Source organism: Orcinus orca, chromosome 6 (assembly GCF_937001465.1).
Source record: "Orcinus orca chromosome 6, mOrcOrc1.1, whole genome shotgun sequence".
Classification (NCBI taxonomy): Eukaryota; Metazoa; Chordata; class Mammalia; order Artiodactyla; family Delphinidae; genus Orcinus; species Orcinus orca.
Window position 1 is genome coordinate 110,324,162 of NC_064564.1, and position 22,672 is coordinate 110,346,833.

Sequence of the window (22,672 nt, forward strand, 5' to 3'; positions counted from 1 at the left end):
TAGGTCAAAGAACCAGCACCCTCTTTGTAGCTCTGGCCGTAGTTGCAATTAATTAATTACGTGTGTCATTATATTTGATTAAAATCTGTCCCACGGAGGCAGCTCCACCCTTTATCCCCAGGACCCAGTCAGAGTCTGGCACAGAGTAGGTACTCGGTAAACAGTTACTGGCTAGACAGATATATCAGTATGTTACAAGAAGCAGATGTGAGGTCTGGAAGATGGTATCAAGAGTTTTCTCTGAGTGGTGAGATATTTTATTAAAACATAACCCACACAGCAGAGTGCTGACATCTTAGGCATAGCTTGATGACTATATAAATGAATACACTGGTGTAAGTAGCTGCAAGGTATGATAATGGAGTAATTTTATTTTCCCCTCTGTCCTTTTCTGGGTCGTTTAAATCTTTTTCAATCTTACAAGGGGCTGGGTCATTTGTACAAAAACAAAACTTTTATTTATTTATTTTTTTAACAAAGAAAACGTCATTTTCAACTATTTGGATGTGGAAGGAACCCATGGAGTGCTAAGAATTTCTTCTTCTCTTGTTTTATTTTCCCTCCCTCCTTCCCCTGACCTCGAAGCAGGGGCATCCTCTTTGATAACCTCTTCCTATCCTCCAGGGGATAGGTATGAATTTGTTACAAAGGCCCAAAGGCTGTGCTGGGCTCAGGAATAAAAGTGAGGCAAAAAGGTAAATTTCCATGAGAAAATTATACAGGTGTTTGTGTTTTACTTTTCTTTTTCTCCAAAAGCAGGAATTTGGGAGATTCGAAACATCTGGCTCTTATAATAAAGAACTGGAATCTATTCTCAAAGAAATGCCCAGATTAATAACTTGTATGTGATGAAGCGTTCATTCACTCATTTGTTCATTCACTCATCTGTTCACTGGTGTCTGCTTCTGTGCCTGGTCCATCCCAAGTGTGAGGAGTATAGAGATGGATCAGATCTGGTGCATGTTCCCAGGGAGATTCCTGGCTAGGCAGGGTAGCCTTTGTAAATTGCTAGCTCCTGGTTTTGGTGCGATGGGTATTGGGCATGGGGGCGGTAAGACTGAACTGAGACTGGGGAAGCTGGTGGGGGCCAGGGCGAGTTTTCAACAGGAGAATGACATGATCAGATCAGGGTGCCTGCAGCGGGAAGGTGGGCTGGAGGGTGAGTAGAGAGAGTCAACACAGTAGTCAGAGCACAGTGGTGTGGCTGGGCCTCGCAGGGGCTGTGAGCACAGGGAAGGTGGAGGATTCAAGACAGTCTGTTGGGGCTGAATTGTGTCCCCTCAAAATTCAGATGTTGAAGTTTTAATTCCCAGTGCCTCAGAAGGTGACTGTATTTGGGGATAGGGCCTTTAAAGGTCATTAGGTAAAATGAGGTCATTAGAATGGGCCCTAACCCAATATCCACTGGTGTCCCCATAAGAAGAGATTAGGACAAGACAAGAACACAGGGGGGACCATGTAACAACACAGGGAGAAGGCAGCTACCTACAAGCCAAGGAGAGAAGCCTCAGAAGGAATCAACCCTGCGACACCTTGATCTCAGACTTCCAGCCTCCAGACAGTGAGAAAGTAGATTTCTGTTGTTCACGCTCCCCAGCCTGAGCTGTCGAGCTGTCATGGCCACCTGAGAGAACAATTGCAGAGTCCAGCCATAGAGTGGAGAGACTTGGGGGATGCCTAGATGTGAGAGCCAAGGGACAGAGAGGACAACCCCTGGATTCTGGCTGACACAAGAGGTGCAAAGAGCTACCATCACTGAGATGAGGTAGGTGCTGGGGAGAAGGAGATGTGGCCCCCATGCCAGCCTCCACCCCGTCCCATCTCCTGCCTCTTGGGCTCCAAGGACCCTGGCCCCAGGACCTGCAATGGCTCCACCAGTGCTTCAGGCTTGCCAGCTCCATGCCATGGTGACAGATGCTGTCATACCCTGCCCCTGTGCAGCCTGGGTGGGGTACTGCCAGCTGGGCATTGCCTCAGTGTGAAGAAGTGGAAGGAAGGGAGGCCCAGCTAAGGCCCAGGCCAGGATAGGGCCAAGGGCACCCATCCTTCCAGGAAAACAGTCTGGTCACCAGGATACGGCTCATCACTTTGCAGATGGCCCAGCCCAAGATGCAGTTTACTTGGGTGCACTGAGTTATTGGGCAACTCTTTCACTCCTGGTGATAGTAAGAGCACCTGCTACCCAGGTATTGCATGTCTCCCCAGGCTCAGAGAGATGAAGTGACTTGTCTAGGGACACACAGCTGGTGGGATAGGTCTGTCTCACGCTGGAGCCCATGCTCTTAACTGTTCTGATGGCACATTTCATTAAGTTTTCTCTCAAAGGGGGCTTGGGCGATCAACATTGGACTTCGTTAGTAACTTCTAGAGAGCATGGAGATTACATAAAGAGAAGTCATCTCTGAATATATGTTTCTGAATTTTATGTTTAAGAATATTTTTTAAGAAGGTTGCAAGGCTCATCTGCTAAAAATATTTAAGTGTAAGAACTTGGAAGCCCTTGGAGGCAGGAAATAGTAATTACTGCAAAGCTCTCAGTCGGCATGAATGCCTGCCAATTCCCAGGTCATCTGGGGAGTCCAGGCCCTGCCCCACACTGGCCCTTGGGGAGTCCGCCACCACGTTAGAGGCCCCGGCCAAAGCCACTTCCTTGGACTCGGCTGAGCTCTGAGCCTGCCTGGGAGTTAGCCTGCTTCCGAGCTGCGGTTTTTGCCCTGATGTGCTAGGAGCCGTCCCATGGTCTGAGGCCTGGCTTTGGATGATTCGTTGCCTCCCAGGGGAGGCTAAGGGAGAACTGGGGCCTGCATGCAGTAGGTCCTGCGTTCAAATCCCACCCCTACCTCCTAAAAGTCCACAAGACTTGAGTGTGGGCTGTGGAACCAGACCCTGGATTAGAACCCAGTCTCGACCACTTCTCAGCCATGTGGCCATGGGCAACTCATTGCCCTGTGCACTTTAATTTCCTTACCTCTCACATGAGGATTAGAATGGTTCTGACCTCACAGGCTGTGGAGAGCATTAAATGACACAGTATGTATAAAGCCCTTGGAACAGTGTCTGACACAGACTAAGTGCCCAGTAAATGTGGGATATTACTGTTACTGTGTCTTTGAGCAGTGCCCTTTCACCTCCCTGAGCCTCAGTTTCCCCACTTGTAAAATGGGAATAATACTAGACCCTACCTCAGAGCACTGATGAGCAGATTAGATGAGACGATGCAAGGAAAACAGTTAGCACAGTACCTGGCAATTAGTGAATGTTCAACGAATTGTTAGCAATTATATTTATTATTCCAAAGCCCTTCTGGGAGGCTCACACTCTGGAAAAGTTGCCTGAGAAGGTTTAAGGATTAAATTATTGAGAAAAGAAGCAAAGCCATACCATTTAACAGTTTCTAGAGCAAGGGTGGCCAGCAGCCCCGGGGCACTGTAAATGCCTTGGTGAGTGGCACGGGATGGGCACAGGACACGGAACCACGGAGGGGCTGGAAAGCATCTTGTTTGGATGCTGAGGCTGGAAGCTGGCAGCAGGGAATTCTGGGAGTGGAATGGGCTGGGAGGATGTCGGTTGTAAGCTTGAGGGACTGGACTAGGGGGGGCAGACTGCCAAGGCCAAGGGTGGGGTGGGGTGTGGCAGCCTGGAATCTGAGCCTGTGGGTGGGAGGGGGGCATGGTTCCAATCTGGCCACAAGCTCAGGCAGGTCCCTGCCCCTCTGAGCTGCACTTCCTCATCTGTTAAGTGGGGCCAATGATGTAATGAATGACTCAAGGCACACTTGTGTGCTCCATTGCACGCGCATGGTAGGGACTCAATTACAGGGTTGTTAATACAACCTGGAAGCCTGGTCAGGTGTGGGGAGAAGCTAGTGACTGATCCACCTGACTGCATCTGAGACAGCCCACAGGCAGGTGGCAGAGGGTGCAGGACCCTCAAGCCTGGCGTTACACTATCTTGGGCTTCCCTCCGCTGCTCCCTCGGCAGGCTGAGACCTGGATGGTTTCCCTCGGGTCCTAAATGGGGAAGCAGATTTCCCAGCCTAGTTGTGGGACTGGTCCTGATGCCAGTGGGCACTGGAGAGGGGCCCTGTGGGTGAGGCTGTCCTCCAAGTGCCTTCTGTACACTCCCCACGCCCTGCAAACTACTTCCTGAGACTCGCCCAGGGCCCTTTCTCCCCCCAGCTGGTCAGGATCATCACACCTTCCTCCCTAGGGCCTAAGCTATGGGTCTCTCTGTGCTGGGAGTTCTGCCTGTAGCCTCACTGCCCTCCCAGCTCTGAGACCATGACCTCCAGTCACAGGAGCCCTGTAGGGGCTTGGCACACAGTCAGACTCTGTCCTCTGGGGGGATGCATTCTGTAGACTTTTATTAATAACAACAATAGTTTTGCACTTTCTGTGTGCCACGCACTGAACTAAGCTCTCGCTTGCATTGAGAATGAACAATGGGGGATTCTCTGGTGGCGCAGTGGTTAAGAATCCGTCTGCCAGTGCAGGAGACACAGTTTCAAGCCCTGGTCTGGGAAAATCCCACATGCCGTGGAGCAACTAAACCTGGTGCGCCATAACTACTGAGCCTGCGCTCTAGAGCGCACGTGCCACAACTGCTGAAGCCTGCGCACCTAGAGCCCGTGCTCCGCAACAAGATAAGCCACCGCAATGAGAAGCCCGCGCACCGCAACGAAGAGTAGCCCCCGCTCGCCGCAACTAGAGAAAGCCCACGTGCAGCAACAACGACCCAACGCAGCCAAAAATTAATTAATTAATTAATTAATTTAAAAAGAAAATGAACAATGACGCTGTGAGGTGGGCTCCATGATCCCATTCCTAGGCTCAGGGACATCCCATATCTCACCCAGCATCACGCAGTGGAGGGTCCAACCAGGGCAGACTGATACTAGCTGTTCCTTATGCAGGAACCACACTGTCTTTGTGGAAAGAGCACTGCTTTAGGTGTTTATAGGCCTGAGCTCTGCCTCTCTCAGGTGACCTTGGACAGCTTTCCAACAGCTGAGATGAGCCCTGCCCTGCCTCCCCTAGATGGGATCATGGATAACAAATATTACCCCATTACCCCCATATCAGTCGTGGTTCTTCAGAGAAACAGAACCAATAGGATAATCTATATCTATGTCTATGCCTATGCCTATGTCTATATCTATATCTTTTTTTAATATAAATTTATTTAATTATTTATTTTTGGCTGTGTTGGGTCTTCGTTGCTGTGCACAAGCTTTCTTTAGTTGTGGTGAGTGGGGGCTACTCTTCATTGTGGTGCACGGGCTTCTCATTGTCGTGGCTTCTCGTTGTGGAGCACGGGCTCTAGGCACGCAGGCTTCAGTAGTTGTGGCACATGGGCTCAGTAGTTGTGGCTTGTGGGCTCTAGAGCTCAGGTTCAGTAGTTGTAGCGCACGGGCTTAGTTGCTCCGCGGCATGTAGGATCTTCCCAGGCCAAGGCTCGAACCCATGTCCCTTGCGTTGGCAGGCAGATTCTTAACCACTGCGCCACCAGGGAAGCCCTATATCCGTATCTTTTTAAGGAATTTGTTCATGCAATTGAAATTCGTAGGGCAGGCTGGCAGGCTGGTAACTCAGGTAGAACTTGATGTTGCAGTTTTGAGGCAGAATTTCTTCTCTGGAAACGCATTTTGCTCTTAAGACCTTCCACTGATTGAAGGAGGAACACCCACGTCATTGAGGGTAATCTTCAGCGACTTAAAGTCAACTAATTGTAGAAGTCAGTGTTAACCACATCTACAACACACCTTCAAAGCCATAACTAGATTAGAGTTTGGTGTTACAGCCTAGCCAAGTTGACACATAAGACAGACCATCACATCCCCAATTCATATCCAGGGAAACTGAGGTCCAGAGAGGTGAACAAGCAGCCCAGATCCCATAAATACAACTTGGAAAGTGGGAAACAGGATCCTTGTCCACATATATGTCTATGCTAACATCTTTAGGGAGTAGGATTTCAGGTGATTTTTACTTTTTTCTTTATATCTTTCTTACTGTCTAGTATTTTTTTAATTGTACATGGATAACTTTTATAATCACAAAAAAAGTAAATAATTTTCACTTTGAAAAAAAATGAGATTTTCTGAGACTATATCATCCTAGGTAGATAAAGCATTAAAAAAAAAGTTATTAAAAACAGTGACAAGTCTACAACTGATTATCCAAAGACTCAGAAAAACAGCATAGATAGATGAAAGAAATGTAACCAGAGCTTAGCTAATGGTGATTCTAGGTGGAAGATAAATTGATACTCATTGAATATACTTGGACATTTTCTGTGAGCCTTATTGTTCAAAATAAATACTTGGTTGAGAGGGGGATTTCAAAATAACTGGAGAGCGGGAGTAAGTGTCGACATAAATGGGCCATACAGTCATTACCAACTTAGGTGATGGATATGTGGGGAAAGACTTCAGATTTCAAAAAGTTAAGAGCACGGGCTGTAATTTTTAGGGCAACCACTAAAAGTGCAAACTTTCCAAATGATTAGAAGGAAAAATAGATAATCGGAGTAAGATAAGAAAGGAGAGAAAAAGGAAATGTATAACAAAACAAGAAAAATAGAAGGCACAAAAGAAGAAGGTGGATTTAAATACCCAAGTAACTCGGGAATTACATTAAGTGTGAATGGACTAGATGATCCAACTAAGAGTCACCTCTAAAAACAAAGGATATAGCAAGGTCAAAAATAAAGATACACCATGAAAATAACAACCAAAAGAAAACCGGCATAGCTATATCAACAGCAGACAAAACACACTTGAAGGCCAAAATCACTACTAGAAATAATGACATTTTATAATGACAAGAGGTTTGATTTGTCCATAAAATTAGCAATTTAAAAACGATATGCACCTAGTAAGTAACTTCAAAATATATAACACAAGTAGTAGAAGAAATACAAGGAGAGACAAGACAAACTTCACAGTCGTAACGGGAGATTGTAACATATTTTCCTCAGTAATTTATAGAAAAGACAGGGAAAAAAAAATCAGTGAGAATCTAGAAGATTAAACAAGATTAAGAAACCTGATCTAATGGAACCATCTGGAATGCAGCAGCCACATTTCCAGAAGGCACTGCCTTTGCAAGGACAATGCAACATCTGCAAAAAAATGACCACATACTGGGCCACAAAGTGAGGGACTGAGATCATTCTAAGCATGCACTCAATCTAGAAATCAATTACATAAAGGATAACTAGAAAATCCCCACACATCTGGAAATTACGAAACACGCTTCAAACATAAAATCATTAAGAAAACCTTAAAAATGGGCAAAGGTGGAGAGACCCACTTGGGGCCTGGGGGAGGGGAACCTGCCTAGGAACCTCATCAGTTTTGTTTGTGGGGACAATGGGATGTGTGGCCGTCTGACCCCATTATTCCTGAGTGGTTTTGCAAAGCCAGCACTTATTGAGCACCTAGTGTGTGCCAGGTCTGTGTGCTCTCTCCTGATTTCTCACCAGGAACTTCTGTGGCAGGTCCCCATTCCATAGAGGACCAAACTGAAGCTTGAAGAGGTCAAGTGACTCACCCAAAGTCACGCAGCTATAAAGCAGCCCAGGGTTGTCAGATCCCATGATTGTAACTACCTATGAGGCTGGTAGGATATACTCCTGTTTTTCAGGTGAGTAAACTGAGGCTTATGGCATAAAGCCAGTAAGTGATAGGATTTGAACTGGGGATTTGAGCCCCGGTCTAACTGGGTGTTAAGCCTTTACAGAGTGGGAAACTGAGGGAGGGCCACTGGGACTTGCATGGGAATGCACAGCTGGGGGTGACTGGAGGCTGGGATTCAGGCCTGAGCTTCTGGAAAGGCTGGAAAGGGAAACAAGTCTGAGAGGAAATGACTGCAAATGCCTCCCACCCGGACCCAGACAGGAAGGGAAGGACAATGCCCCAGACAGACTGAAGGAGAGGGCTTCTCACCCCCTAGCCCCGGGGCTGACAGGATTCCATTATCGTGAGGTCTCAGGGGCAGGGGCAGCTGAGCAAACAGCAGTCCTCTGGCAAGACACAAAATGGCCATTGAGGAGGGTTGGGGCCTTGGGGGAGCAGGCTGGGGGGGCGGGGTGCGCGGCTGCTGTGACCAGCCCCTAGGTGGAGGAGGGAAGTGCTGCCTGCAGGGCATGCCAGCCACCAACCCTCTCAACGTATTGATGAGGAAGCCAAGACACTGACCTGGGATCACACTGAAGGTCAGCCCCCAGCACTCTGGCCGTGGGGTGAAGGACTCAGTGGCCCCCTGTGGGCGCCAGTGCGCTGTTCCTGGCATGAGCAGGTGAGCCCAGGAAGCCACAAGTTGCCTATAGTTAATCCTGGAGCTCCAGGTTCCAGTGGCCAAGAGCAGACCTAGCCCAGAGAGGCCCAGCAAGGAGCCCAAGGTCACACAGCAAATGGAGGCTGCTAGTCTCTCCCTGCCCTGCCAGAGCTGCTCCTGCTTTCTGGCCAGAGCTCCATTTCCCACTCCACCCCTGTCTCCCAACCCCCAAGTACCAGCTGTCTTCTTGGAGGGCAGCACAAGGCTGGTCAGATTTCCACAGGGCATGTGGTTGCCAGGTGTGGCTGAGACAGTTGGCAGGGCAGGTGGGTAGAAGGGGCTGTAGCTGCAGGAGGCTCCAGCTGGGATCAGCTGCTCCACACCTGCTCTGGGCTGCCTGGGGGGCAGGCACTCCGGGGTATGCCAGACCCTGGGTCTGCATCCTGACTCTGCCCCTGAAGCTGGCTGGTAATCCTGGCTTTGAGGCTCTTCCTCTCCCAGGCCCTCGAGTTCCCCATGTGCACACGCACTCACCCTATGTGATGAAGTAACATGGTGTGGGTGTGCGTAGCGTGGTGCCTGCTAGCATTGTGATGATTGGGTTATTATTATTATTATAATTACCTCCTGGTGGCCTGAGGAGAAAAGGCCAGGAGGCCTGTGGGCCATGTGACTCCCAGAGTTCAGTTCTTCCTCTCGGGTAGCCAGCACTCACTTCCTAAAGCCCAGTGTGGTCCACGCACTTGTCCCTGCGGAATGCCTCTCACTGCTCCCCAAGCGCAGTCCACAAATATTGTGAAATTAGAGTCATTCTGGCTGGAGTGGGGCCAGGGGCCCTGGGTCCATCCCTGGATCTCCTCTTCACAACCTTTCACCCCTGAAGGAGTTCTGAGGCTCCTTCTTGCACCCTCTGGGTTCCATAACATCTACTTTGAGAACCACTGGCCTGGCAATGTGTTCCAAGCCCCTTAGTCTGGCACTCAAGGTGCATTCCCTGCACCTCTCCTCAGCTTCTCATTCCTGTTTCCTGTGGATGTCCCCCCAGTTGCCCAGTGCCCCCCACACCCCATTCCTGCCTCCCAGATCCTCTCCCTGTTTTGCAGCTGGCAGATACCCCCTTAACTCCAGAGGCCTAGAAGCCTACAGTCTCGGCCCAGAAGATGTCCCTCGCTGCCCGAAGGGGGCCAATCCCTCCTCCCTGAGCTTCTTGGGCGTGGCAAAGCTCAGGAGCAGGCTCAGAGGGGTTGAGGGGTAGGGTTCAGCAAGAGCCAGAGGGAGGGATCTAGGTGAGAGGAAGGCAATGGGGGTGGAGGACAGAAACAAAGAAGGAAGGAAGGAAAGGGGAGAGGAAGAGGGGGGGAGCATGCCCCATCCCCCTTCCTGCCCTGAGGCGAAGCCCACTGTTCCCAGCTCCAGTGCGGAGGATTCTAAGATCCTCATTTTAGGGCCCAAGGTGGGCCACCAGCCCAGGGGACCAGGGGACAGAGGATAGGAGCCACCACCCATCCTGAGGCTCTTGCCCTTCAGTCCTCTGGGTAAAGCATCAGGCCAGATCTCACTGGGTGGACTCAAAGAGGTAGGACAGGGTTTAGTCTAACTCAGTGAGCAGAACCGTGGCTATGGCTGTCCTGCTGATGCTGTCGGGTCGCCCAGCCTGGGTGCTGTGTGTTCCACCTCTCAGGGCTCCACTCCCAGATGACCTGCCTTCCTGAGCTACTTCCCAGGGTAGGGTCATGTCCCCCCAAAACCCCAGGAGGTGGAAATAGGTCCACTAGATGCTGACCTTGGTCTACTACCTTCACAGATGCCCCAGAGCCTGAGCCAGCCTCACCCTTTTCTCCAACTCTTCTCCCCCAGAGCCAGGATAGACACAGGGAGACTAAGGAGCTGGGCACCAACTTCATCTGGATCCTATGCAGGGCCCAGGGGAGGCTGAACCCTGCTGGGTTAGGGATGGGCATCCAGGAGGACTTGGGCAAGTGTCTCAAAGCCTCACCATTAAGTTGGTGCTGAGCAAACAAATCCTGCATGCCTTTTTCCTGGGCATCCATGCAAGCACCTAGTGCTTCAACATCTACTGAGCCCTTAGTTTAGGCCTGCCCCATGCTAGTCTCAGGAGCCCCCAGAGCTGGCCCTGGCACCGTGGAGAGGGCAGTGGGGCCAGTGGAAACAGCTCACATGGCCTCTGACTTCAGACAGCTTGGGCTTGAGTTCCAGCTCTGTCTCCTTCTCATGCTAAGGCTAAGGCCTGGGGCAAAAAAACCACAACCCTATTTCCCCATCTGTGAAATGGAGGTGAGGCTTCCCAGCAGATAGGGTCATTGTAAAAAATCACATGAAATGAGGGCTGTGAAAGGAAAACCAAAGCTGTACTGATGGAGAGTATATATGATATATATAATGTAGCCATTGATTCATTCATTCACCTATTCATTCATTCGAAAAGCATCTCCAAGACCTCCTTTGGGCCCATCCTGAGCACAGCTATGAATCATTGGCTTGCAGTCAGTGTGGCTTGGCAGAAGGGACTTGGGTTCAGGACCCTGGCCTGGCGTCCATTCTGGTTCTACTGTCCACCAATCACGTGGTCTTGGGCAAGTTACTTCCCCACTCCAACCCTCGTCTCCTCATCTGCAAAAAATGGGACTGTACCCCATTCTGAAGATTGATTGAGATCAGTCGTCCCAAGTAGGCCATCAAGTGCTGGGAGTTTCATCCCTTCCTCTACCTCTCCCCTGAATTTTTTTGGGTTGGGACTAATTTCTTCTGGATCCAGTGAGAGGGCAGTAAGTGGGGTTTGACCCCAGGCTGCAATCTGGGGAGACAGAGGGGGTGACTGAGGCTTGAAGGGGCACAATCACACAAGAAGTTATTGGTAACCACTCAAAAATAAGTAGCCATTTCCTGAGCACCTATTACATGCAAGGTCCCAGGCCAGGCGCTCTGTGTACTTTGCCTCATTTAACTGGCAACACTTCCCTTCACAGAGCCCCTTGGACCAAGCATCACTGTCTCCACTTTACAGAGGGAAAACAGGGCTCAAAGGAGAAGTCACTAGAAGGACACCCACGCCCAAACTGTTCACAGCCATTCCCTTTAAGGAATGAGGCTGGAGGCAGTAGGTAGTGAGCGGACACTTGTGTTATTTTTTAGCCATATATATATGTATGTATATATGGCAGCCGGCATGTAATTTAAAACATTAAAAAAAATTAAAAACATTGGTTTGTGTGCTAGGAATAAAGTTGTATAGAAATGTGACGGGGGGACCTTCCTGGTGGTCCAGTAGTAAAGAATCTGCCTTGTGATGCAGGGGATGCGGGTTCGATCCCTGGTCGGGGAACTAAGATCCCACATGCCGCCGGGCAACTAAGTCCGCGAGCCACAACTATTGAGCTCGCTCACCTCAAGGAGAGAGCCCGTGTGCCGCAAACTACAGAGCCCATGTGCCCTGGAGCCTGCACATTGCAACTAGAGAAGAGTAAACCTGCACGTCACAACTAGAGAGAAGCCCACGTGCCGCAACGAAGATCGCGCCTGCCGCAATGAAAGATCTCACTAAGACCAGACACAGCCAAAAAAGAAAAAAAGAAAAAAAAGAAAATGAAAAAAGAAAATAAATAAATATTAAAAAAAAAAAAAGTGACAGGGCCCAGAAGAGGCACAGAGGAGTGAGACCCAGGTTCAATGCCCTGTGTCAGCTGCAGGACCTGGGCCTGTCCCTTCCATCTCGGCAACAACCCCGGGATCATGGTGGGGCCATGAGCCACCCCAAATTGGCGTAATTGAAGGCACAGGCCTCACCCGAAGAATAACAGTGGCTGCAACACTGGGGGCTTGCGACAATGAGTGACTCTCCTGTCCTCAGGCTAGTCTTTAACACTGTTGTGTCCAGGATGTTTTAAGAATTAGAAAAAATTAAAGAAATGAAATAGCATAAAAGTCCTCTCTGGCTGGGCTGTGGCCCAGACTCCACAAGCTGCATGGGCCTGTCACAGAGGCCCTGCCCAGCCGTCCACCTGGCCCACCATGTTCCGTCTTCATCTGGGCCTGGCATCAGGAGGGTGGTGTGTCCGAGAACTCCACGGTGCTCGTCCCAGGGCCTCAGAGGTTTCTCCTTCTCTGTTAAGAGTCACTGGAACATGGGAGAGGCCCAGGGGGCCTGTGGGCAAGAGTTGCTGAACACAAGAGCTTGGAGCACAGGCACGGGGCCACAGCCCACGCTGGCGACAGGGGGTGGTGGTCAGGCCCCCTGAGCATCTCAGGTTCCTTCTGGCACCTGGGTCACTTTGCTACCCAAACAGGAAAAAAGTCTTAGAAAAAAACACACTAAAAATATAACAAGGTAAATAAGACCAAGTCTCTACATCTAGCAAATTGTACCCCAAGAGAGCCCGAGTGGAAGGTGTGACTGACACTACAGAGGCCAGAAGCCAGGAGCGAAGAAAGCAGCAGCATCCCACATTTTTAGAAAGGGCGAGTCCCCCTGTCACGGACCAGCCCGTTATTAACTGCCAAGAAATTCTGGACAGATCATTCGGTAATGATTTGAGAGCGCTCAGAAAAGGAAGTGGTGACCAGAAATGCCAACAAGGGTCACTGGGAATTAAATCAAATTGCTCTTGCCTCCCTGCTTTAATAACAGGGCAACTGCACCCAATCCAGATAATTAATACCTGGGTTTCTGTAAGACCTGGCAGTTCGTCTATGTATCTTTGGGGCTACAGTGGGAAAATGTGGACTCACAATGTAATAATGCTTTAGTAACAGCTGACCAACCCAGAGCACTTACTACATGCAGGATACTATTCCAAGCACTTTGCATGTATTAACTCAATCCTCAAAGCAAACCTTACAAGATGAGTATTAATTATCCTCATTGTAAACATGAGGAAAAGGAAGCACCGAACAGTTAGGTAACTTGCCCTAGGTCACTGCTGGTAGGTGATGCAGTCACATTTGAATACAGGTCTGGTCCCTGAGCCCACAGGTGCACAGCTGATTTTAAACTGACCTAGAGACCCCTACTGATTAACAGGGGAGGGTGGAGGTGGGGGTGGAAGTCCAGATCTCATTGGGACGGGCAATCAGGATGCTCTGCCCTGGCTGAGGAATGGGCACATGACTCCCGCTGGGCCAATCATATGATCTCCAAAGATCCGGAAGTGCCCAGGCTTCACCCTGGATTCTCTGCCCTGCCTCCTGTCCTTCCCTGGCTGGCAGTGTTACAGTCCTTCCCATCTTTGATTTCTCCCCCTTCACCCAGCCCCTTCCCCTATGGTCCCTTTTGGCCATCGATGGTTTCTGTCATTTACAACCAGAGACCCCTGCTTGAGGCAGGAGCTCATAGCTCTCCTCTCAACTCAAATCCACCTCTAAGGCAAGGGGTCCTCCCCTAACCTGACCATTAGTGATGGGTGTGGATGGGTGCAAAAAAAGTGAGAATCTCCGGTGACAGGCCACAGGGCTCTGCCCTTATCCTCGTCCCGTTGATCATCATGTTCGCAATTTGGATTTAGAATACAGAAGGCCTACTCATAAAATTCGCAGCTGCCACAGCGCCAGAATTAATGCTTTGTGCAATGGCAGCCAGACTTACAATGCTTTCAAGACTAGACTGCTGGATGGGATCCAAAGAGATGACATTTAACCAGCGTAATGTAAGGTCTTTCGTGTTTCCGAAGAATCCATTGTGCAAGTACCAGATCAGGGAGGGAGAGTTGACTGTACAGTAGTTCATGGGAAAAAGCTCCCACCGCAAATTCAGTGAGTCATCAGAATAATGTAGCTGTTGAAAACACAAATGACTCTGGTAATGCAGGCTGCCGTTACTAGAGTTGGAGAAAACTGGAGATGACAGTCCCTTTCAACTTGGCACTTGTCAGTCCCTCCAAAGAGCATGTTTCCAGTTCTGGTCTTCATACTTTAGGAGGGGCAATGACAAATACAGTGCATTAAAATAAGGGTGGCCAAGGTTGTGCAGAAAGGACTGAGACTCAAGGGTGTTGATCACCCTTAGATGATCCCTGCGTGCAGGGGAGTCCCAGAAAAGATGCCCCTGGCAAAACATTAGGGGACCACCTGTGGAAATTACAGAGATGTTTTGATCAAAGCCCTTGGGGTGGCAAATAACCTAAACCACTGGAGTTTACTCAGCAAAATAAGGAATTGACTCTAAGAAAACAGGTGTGTTTCAGGACGGCAGCCTCCGGGACTGGAGCTGGGAGCTGGAAAGCTGACAGGAAGCAGGGCATCTGACTCTCCACCTCTCTCTCCTCTCTGCTTTCTTGCGACAAAAGTCTTCTCTGCTTCCTGGGGCACTGTTGGAAACCGCATCCTAGCCCTGGCACCACGTAATCCACCAAACTGCTCAGGCCTGGGGGTGATGGGGACAAAGAATGGGGGAGAAGGTGAGGAAGCCAGAAGAGGGCAGGAGAGGTGGGCAGGGGCCAAACAGGCAGGCCAGTTATTAAAGAATAATCCAACAAACACCTGGGTGCCCACTGCCCAGCTTCAAGCGCAAATATCACCAGGAGCAAGTACTCTTCAAGGCCCCCTGAATCCCCTTCCTTCCTCTCCCCACAGTTAACCGCTCTGGAGGTTTAGGAGTTACTCATTCTTGCTTTTGTTTATAGTCCCAGTACATATGGATGTATACCTGAGAAACGGAAGGTTGCCTTTGGCACGTCTTGATTTTTCTATGAGGGGGATCATACTTACAGTGTCTTCTGCTATGTTGCTTTTTTGCTGAACATTTTTTTTTTGGTTGCGCTTCATGGCATGTGGGATGTGGGATCTTAGTTCCCTGACCAGGGATGGAGCATGTGCCCCCCACAGTGCAAGCTTGGAGTCTGAACCACTGGACCGCCGGGAAGTCCCTTTTGCTGAACATTTTGTCAGATGTTTGCATGTTGATATGCAGAGCTGTAGTTTGTTCATTTCCCTGACTTTTGTAGCTTTCATTGTTTGACTGTACAACCATTTATTTCTACAGTCTTTGACTATTCAGCTTCTTTCCAGCCTTCTGGAACTACAAACAGTGCTGAATGTGTCCCTGGGAGTGGAATTGCAGACGCAGCCTGGGCCCATCTTCTACTGTGTTAGCGTAAGGTAGATTCTGACTCACCCAGGACTTTCCAACAGTCTGATGGGATAGGCTATCCTGCAGGGTAGTGAGATCACATTCACAGGGGTGAGGGCTGTGTGTTGGGGGTGGGGCAGAGGCTCATACCCCAACCTCCCCAAGCTTTACTGAAAGAGTGTCTGGTGCAAGGAATGAGCTGGGGGCTTAGGGGTTATTGGACATGGGTTTAAATCTCAGCTCTACTACTCTCCAACTGTGTGACCTTGAGCAAGTCATTTTCCTTTCTGAATCTCTAGTTTTCTCTTTAAAATGGCTGTGTACCTATAGCAGTTTCAGAGGGAACCAAGGGGCCTGGGAAGGAAGATACTTTGAGGAAATGAAGAGAGGCGAAGCTGGTCTCCGGACCGTGGGTTACCTTCAGGGGATGGAGTGAGTGGGCAAGTTCAGCACAGAGCCCCCTCCCCAGGCAGTCTGGGCTGAGGGAGGAGAGAATATGGCAGGCTCCCTGAGAAAGAAGAGATAGTCAAGGGTGGAAAATATCCCCCCAAACCTCTCTTGGAGTGGCTAGAAACTGAGTGACTCCATCCCACAGGCAGAGCCTGAGCCAGTGAAATACTTCTGCTGCCACCATAACTGTGACCCACCCATCCCCACTCCTTCCCCTTGCTTAATGGTACACATCCTGCAGGTTCAGCCCCTGCCCAAACCCAGGGTTGGCCATACCTTCAGCCCCTGCTGGGCATGAAGCCAGACAGCTCCTGATTACAAGGTCCTCTCTACATCATGAGGTGTATCTGCGCTGTGGGCCCCTTGGGTGATGGCTTAGGGCATTTGGAGCCTGACAAAGGGCATCCGGAGCTTTAGCTTGAAGTATTTTAACCTAAAGTGACAAAGATGGATGTCACCAGCCGCCCCACCCCCCGCCATTCTCTGAGCACTTACTGCACACCATTAAGAGGCACCATCTCACCAACTCTTGACAAGGCAACCACTGTCAGCACTCCCATTTTAGAGATGAGGAAACCAAGGCACTGAATGATCAGTTAGCTTGCCCAAGGTTGCAGAGCTAGTAGTTGGCAGAACCTGGGTTTAACCCAGAATTGTGGCTTTAACGCCCTATCTCTGGGGAAGGAGCTCTGACTTAGTCTGGGAGCTGGGCAAGGGAAGGCCAATCCAGGGGAAGTGATACTGGAGCTAGATCCCAAGGTAAGTGTCAGGCCAAGAGGGTGGGAAACACTGTGTGCACAGGCCCAGGGTGGGAGTGAAGATGGAGGGATAGAAGAAAGAGCCCATGTGGATAAGTTCTGGGAGTAAGATGGGGCAGGGGACAGGGGCAGAATGAAGCAGGAGAGGTGGACATGATGTTTTGGTCTCTGAGGGCTCTGGAATTCATGGTGGGTGATTCCAACCACAGACTCCTGGGTCAAGCAGAAACATTTTAACCCCAGCTACACTGCTACGGGCTGAGTGGTCGCTGGGCCTGGTGGACAAGGTCTATCCAGGGGACTCTGGGAGTGATAGGCTGCGCTGGGGAAGGCGGTTCTGGGCACTTCAGGTAAAGCAGGAGCAGCTGGGTGGCTGGGGCATGGGCTGCAGGGCGCCTAAGCAGACAGAAGGGGGAGAGGGCCTGGGGAGGAGCCGTGTTCAGGACCCATGCCTCGAGCTGGGGGGATGGGTGGCCGCATAGGCCCAGATGGGTCCCTGGGGAGCCAATTCAGTGACCTGGGCCCTTTGGGCGTTAGAATGGGGGTGGGGCAGCCTCAAAGCCGCCATTGTCACCCCCTCGCCCGCCTGTCTAGGACCTAAAATAGAGCAGGAGAACGGCAGATCTCCGTGAGAAGCATTTCTGGCAAAGAGGTCTGGGAGGAGGGGGTGTGAATCACCACTGGGAACACCTGAGTTTGAAGCTCCCAAAGCCCAGCTGTCCCAGCCCCATCCCCAGGGAGCCTGGAATCCACTGGCAAGTCGGGGAGTGGGGTTCCTCAGTCCTACTCCTGTCCAACTGTGGGGAGGGGACTGCATTCTGGCCCCAGCTCTGCCACGGAGGTGCTGGATGACTGGCCAAATCTGCCCCCTCAGGGCCTGTTTCCCAGACTTCATGTGCTGTGAGGCCCCTGGAGTTCACAGCAGGTGGTTCTGATATAGGCCTCAGGGTCAGACAGACATGGGATGAGGTCCCAATTCTTTTCCTATTGGCTGAGTGAGCTTGAGCAAGTCCCCCGACCTCCTGGAGCCTCAGTTTCCTCATCTGAAAAATGGACATTGAAACCAAGTCCTGTTCTTTCTGGGTTTCAGCTGAACTATCCAACAAGGATCTTGACAGCTCCTGGGGCCTCCCTCCGTGTGCTCCAATGGCACACTCTGTGCTGCCAGGAATGTTAACAGTGACCTCACTTTTTAATGTCCTGTGCTTTGCATACTGCCTCTGGCTCACCACATCCTGGAGGGCTGATATGAATATCGTTTCCAGCCCTCTCCATGGGAGATCTTCAGCCTCAGTACTGTCCACTCCTGGAGGAAAGGGGTCTTGGATCCCGACTGGGCCCTCATGGGCACCTACCTTGTGTCATGCCTGGAACCCTGGGGGGCAAGGATGAGCCTCCCCTTTGTGCAGATGGGGAAACGATCGATTGTCTCAAACTGTGCACCAGTTCGGTGCAGCTGCAGAGGCAGGCGCGGTTGTGTGGGGCTGGCGTGCCCTCTAGCGGCCACCGTGCGCCACACTCCGCCCCGCGGCTAGAGCTGCCCAAGGTCCGACTGGCAGCCGTCGACTGGCAGGGAAGTCCCTTCTTGGAGCCATCCGCGGTCCAGCGTGCTGCTGCCCCACCTCACCCGGGCTGACAACAGTCTCTCCCAGGCTCTCTCCACTCATGGTTTCCCAGAGACCCCACAGCGGCTGGTCGCCCCGCCCCGATTGCCATGGAGACCGCTTATACACAGTTTCCCCCTTCCCCTCCACCTTGTCCTAAGTAGGGCCGGCAGGCCGCCGGGGCGGGCGGCCACGGCCCCATGAACAGCAGGGCCCCAGGGACGCTGGCCGTGGAGAGAGTGAAATTCTTCGGCCAGCACCGCGGGGAGGTGAGGCCCTGTAGATCTCTGCCCAGATCTTAGGCTTCTTGGCTTTAGAGTGGTTTCTGGTTCTGTGTAGTGGGAGCCCGAGTGTTCTCTGGGCTCCAGTTGCGGAATGGGCTCTAGAATTCTAAGCACTGGTTCCACAGGGGGCTCAAACTCCTGGCTGATTCCAATGCTCTTTGGACTCTGGCTTAAGAGGGAACTCGGGGCTTAGAGTAGATTTTTAACTAGTTCTGGGCTTCAGCTCTAGAATGGGCTCTTGGCTTCTACAGAAGGCTCCAGCCTCTGGCTTCAGTGAGGGCTCGCTCTGAGCTTCAGGTTCTGGTCTTTTTTTTTTTTAATTTTTGGCTGTGTTCAGTCTTCGTTGTTGCGCACGGGTTTTCTTTAGTTGCGTCCAGCGGGTGCTACTCTTTGTTGTGATGTGCAGGCTTCTCATTGCGGTGGCTTCTCTTGTTGAGGAGCACGGGCTCTAGGCATGCAGGCTTCAGTAGCTGTGGAATGCGGGCTCAGTAGTTATGGCTCACGGGCTCTAGAGTGCAGGCTCAGTAGTTGTGGCGCACGGTCTTAGTTGCTCCGTGGCATGAGGGATCTTCCCAGACCAGGGTTCGAACCCATGTGCCCTGCATTGGCAGGCGGATTCTTAACCACTGTGCCACCAGGGAAGGAAGCCCCAGGCTCTGGTCTTACAGGACAGCAGAGAGGGCTCCAAGCTCTCGGCTCCCCTGCAGGGTGGTTCCTGAGTTCTGGTTGTTGAGGCAGGCCTGAAGTCCAAGCTCCAACCCCAGGCTCCTGGGGCAGTATTTATGGCTGGCCCAGGAGTCTGGGGTTAGGGATGAGCAGAAAGGTGTTTTTTTGCCCCAGGATAGGACTTTTGTGCTGTCCTTGCAGGTCAACTCTTCTGCCTTCTCTCCCGATGGCCAGAAGCTGCTCACAGCCTCCGAGGATGGCTGTGTATATGGATGGGAGACCCAGAGTGGGCGGCTGCTGTGGAGACACATGTGGGGCTCTTCACTCCAGATGGGGAGACTGAGGCCTATGGCCCTGTTGTGGCTTTCTACAGAGCCTACCACAATGACCTCTGACATCTGAGCTGAGCATCCATGCAAGACAGCCCAGGCAGGGCAGGGGCGGGAGGTCAAGGAGACAGGACCTGGCCCCTGGGGTCCTGCGTCTCTGACTCTAACAGACCTGGACTCAAATCCTACCACTTAAAAAATCTACATAATACCCTATTAACCATTTTAAAGTGTACAGTTCAGTACATTCACACTGTTGTGCATCTAGCTTCCAGAAGTCTCTTCGTATCTTGCAAAACTGAAACTCTATACCCATTAAACTCCCCATTCCTCCCTTTTCCCAGTCCCTGACAATCACTGTCCTGCCTTCTGTCTCCATTTTGACTAAGTACAATACCTGGTATAAGTGGAATCACACACTATTTCTTTTGGTGACTGATTTCACTTAGCATAATGTCCATCTATGTTTACCCACTTTTTTGACTGTGATTGAACTCAAGTCATGTCATCTTCTCTGCACCTATTTCCTCTTCAGAATGGGGATAATAGTTGCTACCCTATAGGATGAGATAATGCAAGCAAAGTACCTGGCACCCAGTAAGAACTCAGTAGACGTAACTTATGATTATTAAGACAAGAAAAAACAAATCTGGTAATTATAGGGCAGATTGATTCATGTTGTAATAGGGAAAGTCAAGGGGCTGGGGAGCTCTAAGAGGGTAATGAACCTACGCCGGGCTGTCAAGGAGTTTCTGGGAGGTGTCTGCCATTTGATTTGGGTATTGATCTTCCAAATAGGCAAACTGAGTTGGGCATTCCAGACCAAGGCATGGAAGCCCAGGAATTTTCCAGGTGGCTAGAGGGTGAGGGTTAGAAGTGAGGAGAGAGGCGGTAGGCAACGAGACTGAAGAAATTAGCAGGGGTTGGACTGCAAGGGCCAGAGGTGGAGCGCAGTGCCCTGTTCCTTGACCACGGCCGCCCACCCAGGCCCCCGTGAGGTTCTGCCGCTTCTCCCCCGATGGCTGCCTCTTTGCCAGCACCTCCTGTGACTGCACCATCCGCCTGTGGAATGTAGCAGAAGCCAAGTGTCTGCAGGTCCTACAGGGTGAGTGGGCTGGGTGGGACTGGGAGCCAAGCAGCCAGGCCTGGTTTCCCTTTCGGACCCTGCTGTGTCCTGTGCCACCTCGCCCCTGCCTCGCCCCCTGGCCGGTGCCTGCAGGTCACCAGCGAAGTGTGGAGACCATCAGCTTCAGCCCTGACTCAAAGCAACTGGCATCAGGCAGCTGGGACAAGAGGGTGATGCTCTGGGAGGTGCAGGTAGGTGGAGGGGCAGCCAGTGAGGCCTGGGATCCAGGGATGCACACCGTCCACAGTGGCCACACTTTCCAACTGGGAAAGGTTGTTCGTCTTCCCCACCCCTGGCATCCCATTCCCTTGCATCTGGCTGCAGCTACCTCCCCAGTTCCCCTCTCCCTACCCTCATGCCTCAAGACCTCTGCCATGAGATTCCCCCTGCCTGTACTGCCCTCCTCTCTTGCCAAGGCCCGGGAAGCCTCCCCTAACCCCTATGCTGCATCACACTACCCAGGCAGCCCCACAAGGAGGGCCTGGGTCTGACTCACTTGAGGCAGAGAACCTGGCACGCAGCCTCCGCGCTCTTTCTTCCAGTCAGGCCAGGTGCTGCGCCACTTGGTGGGACACCGAGACTGTCCCAAGCAGTGACTTCGCACCCAGCTCAGACTGCTTGGTGAGCCACACCTCTGCCCGGGCCCCACCTCAGTGGCCTAACAAGTGGTTAGAATTCTACACCTTGACAGTGACTTAGCTCTTCTGAGCCTGTCCCCTCCTCTGTAAGATGGGGATTCAGCAGGGCTTGGTGAGATGGTGCCTGCTTTCTGTGAACCTAGCCAGTCGAGGAACCGGGAGGCACCATGCTTATGGCGGCTGTCTGCAGGCCACGGGCTCTTGGAATTCCACCATCCGCATGTGGGACCTTCGGGCAGGGACTCCAGTGATCTTCCACCAGGAGCTGGAGGGCCACAGTGGCAACGTCAGCTGCCTGTGCTACTCAGCATCTGGCCTATTGGTGGGCTGGGTTGCCTAGGTTCCAGGGTGGCCCCTTGCTGACTACAACTCTTTGAGGGTCACTCTTTGAGGCCATTTTGGGGGCAGAGTATGCAGGCCCCAAACCTCTATGCTTAGAGCTGTCTGCTTTCCAGGTGTCCGGCTCCTGGGACAAGACTCTCCACATCTGGAAGCCCTCAACCGGAAGCCTGCCTGTCCAGCTTAAGGGCCACATCACCTGGGTGAAGAGCAGAGCTTTCTCCCCTGATGGGCTGCAGGTGGCCAGCACTGGCTACTCCCACATGGTAACCCCACCCCATCAGGCCTTCCTTCCTGTGAACTCCTACCCCACATCGTCCCTACCGGAGCCCTCAGCACCCCATGTCCAGAAATTTCCACATCCCTATCTGCCCTAAATAGGAGGCTACCAAGGGCAGGACCCAGGTGCCAACTACTTCCTTACCGAATGCCTGGCACTAAGGTCTGCACTGGCCCAAATGTTAGTGGCACCGACATTTCTATGACTCAGCTTCAGGGGAAAGGAAAGTATTGCACTGAATTTCTGCATCAGCTATTACGCAGCCCTTGTTAAACACACCTCACAGACAACAAAACCCAGATCAAGAAGTTAACATGTTGGCTAAGACTCACCCCAGTGTGATTTTGTCAAAGATGCCAGACTTGCCTATGAGACTTCCCTACCCCCCAGCTTGTTGAGATTTCCAGGTCAAAGTCTGGGACTACAATAGAGGAAAGAGCATTGAGACCCGGAAGGTAAGGTCTGTGGCTACAGCAAACAAGGGTGCAGAGGAAGGCCTGCTAGGGGAGGCCCGCACCCACAGAGCCCCATACCATGCTTTTGGCAGGGAGTCCTGGATGTGGCCCACGCCTGTGCCTTTACCCCAGATGGGAAACTCTTAGTGTCTGGAGCTGCTTAGGGAAAATTCCAAGTTCACTGCAAATCACCCAGAGCTGCTCAAACAGAACATCACTACCTATGGCTCTGAAGACCTTCCATCCCTGCTTCTCCCTGCCCAGGGGGCACAGGACCAAAGTAACCATAAGAGAGTGCCCAACAGGCCCCTGTGGCCAGGGCTGCCATGGCCCCCCACCAGGGCCAACAGCAGCAGGCCAGCCTGTTGGGATCCATCAGACAC

At 51.5% G+C, this 22,672-nt stretch overlaps 1 protein-coding gene across 1 annotated transcript; it reads left to right on the top strand.

The window, feature by feature from the left end:
• Positions 1-18,277: 18,277 nt before the first annotated feature.
• On the top strand, positions 18,278-22,501 carry WDR38 (WD repeat domain 38). The gene is given in 11 exon segments (XM_049710712.1): positions 18,278-18,441; positions 19,324-19,433; positions 20,372-20,381; positions 20,439-20,556; positions 20,671-20,768; positions 21,120-21,157; positions 21,159-21,198; positions 21,406-21,537; positions 21,671-21,820; positions 22,242-22,289; positions 22,382-22,501. Coding segments are annotated over 11 exon segments (885 nt in total). The 5' UTR covers positions 18,278-18,372; the 3' UTR covers positions 22,454-22,501.
• The last annotated feature ends 171 nt before the right edge of the window (positions 22,502-22,672 follow it).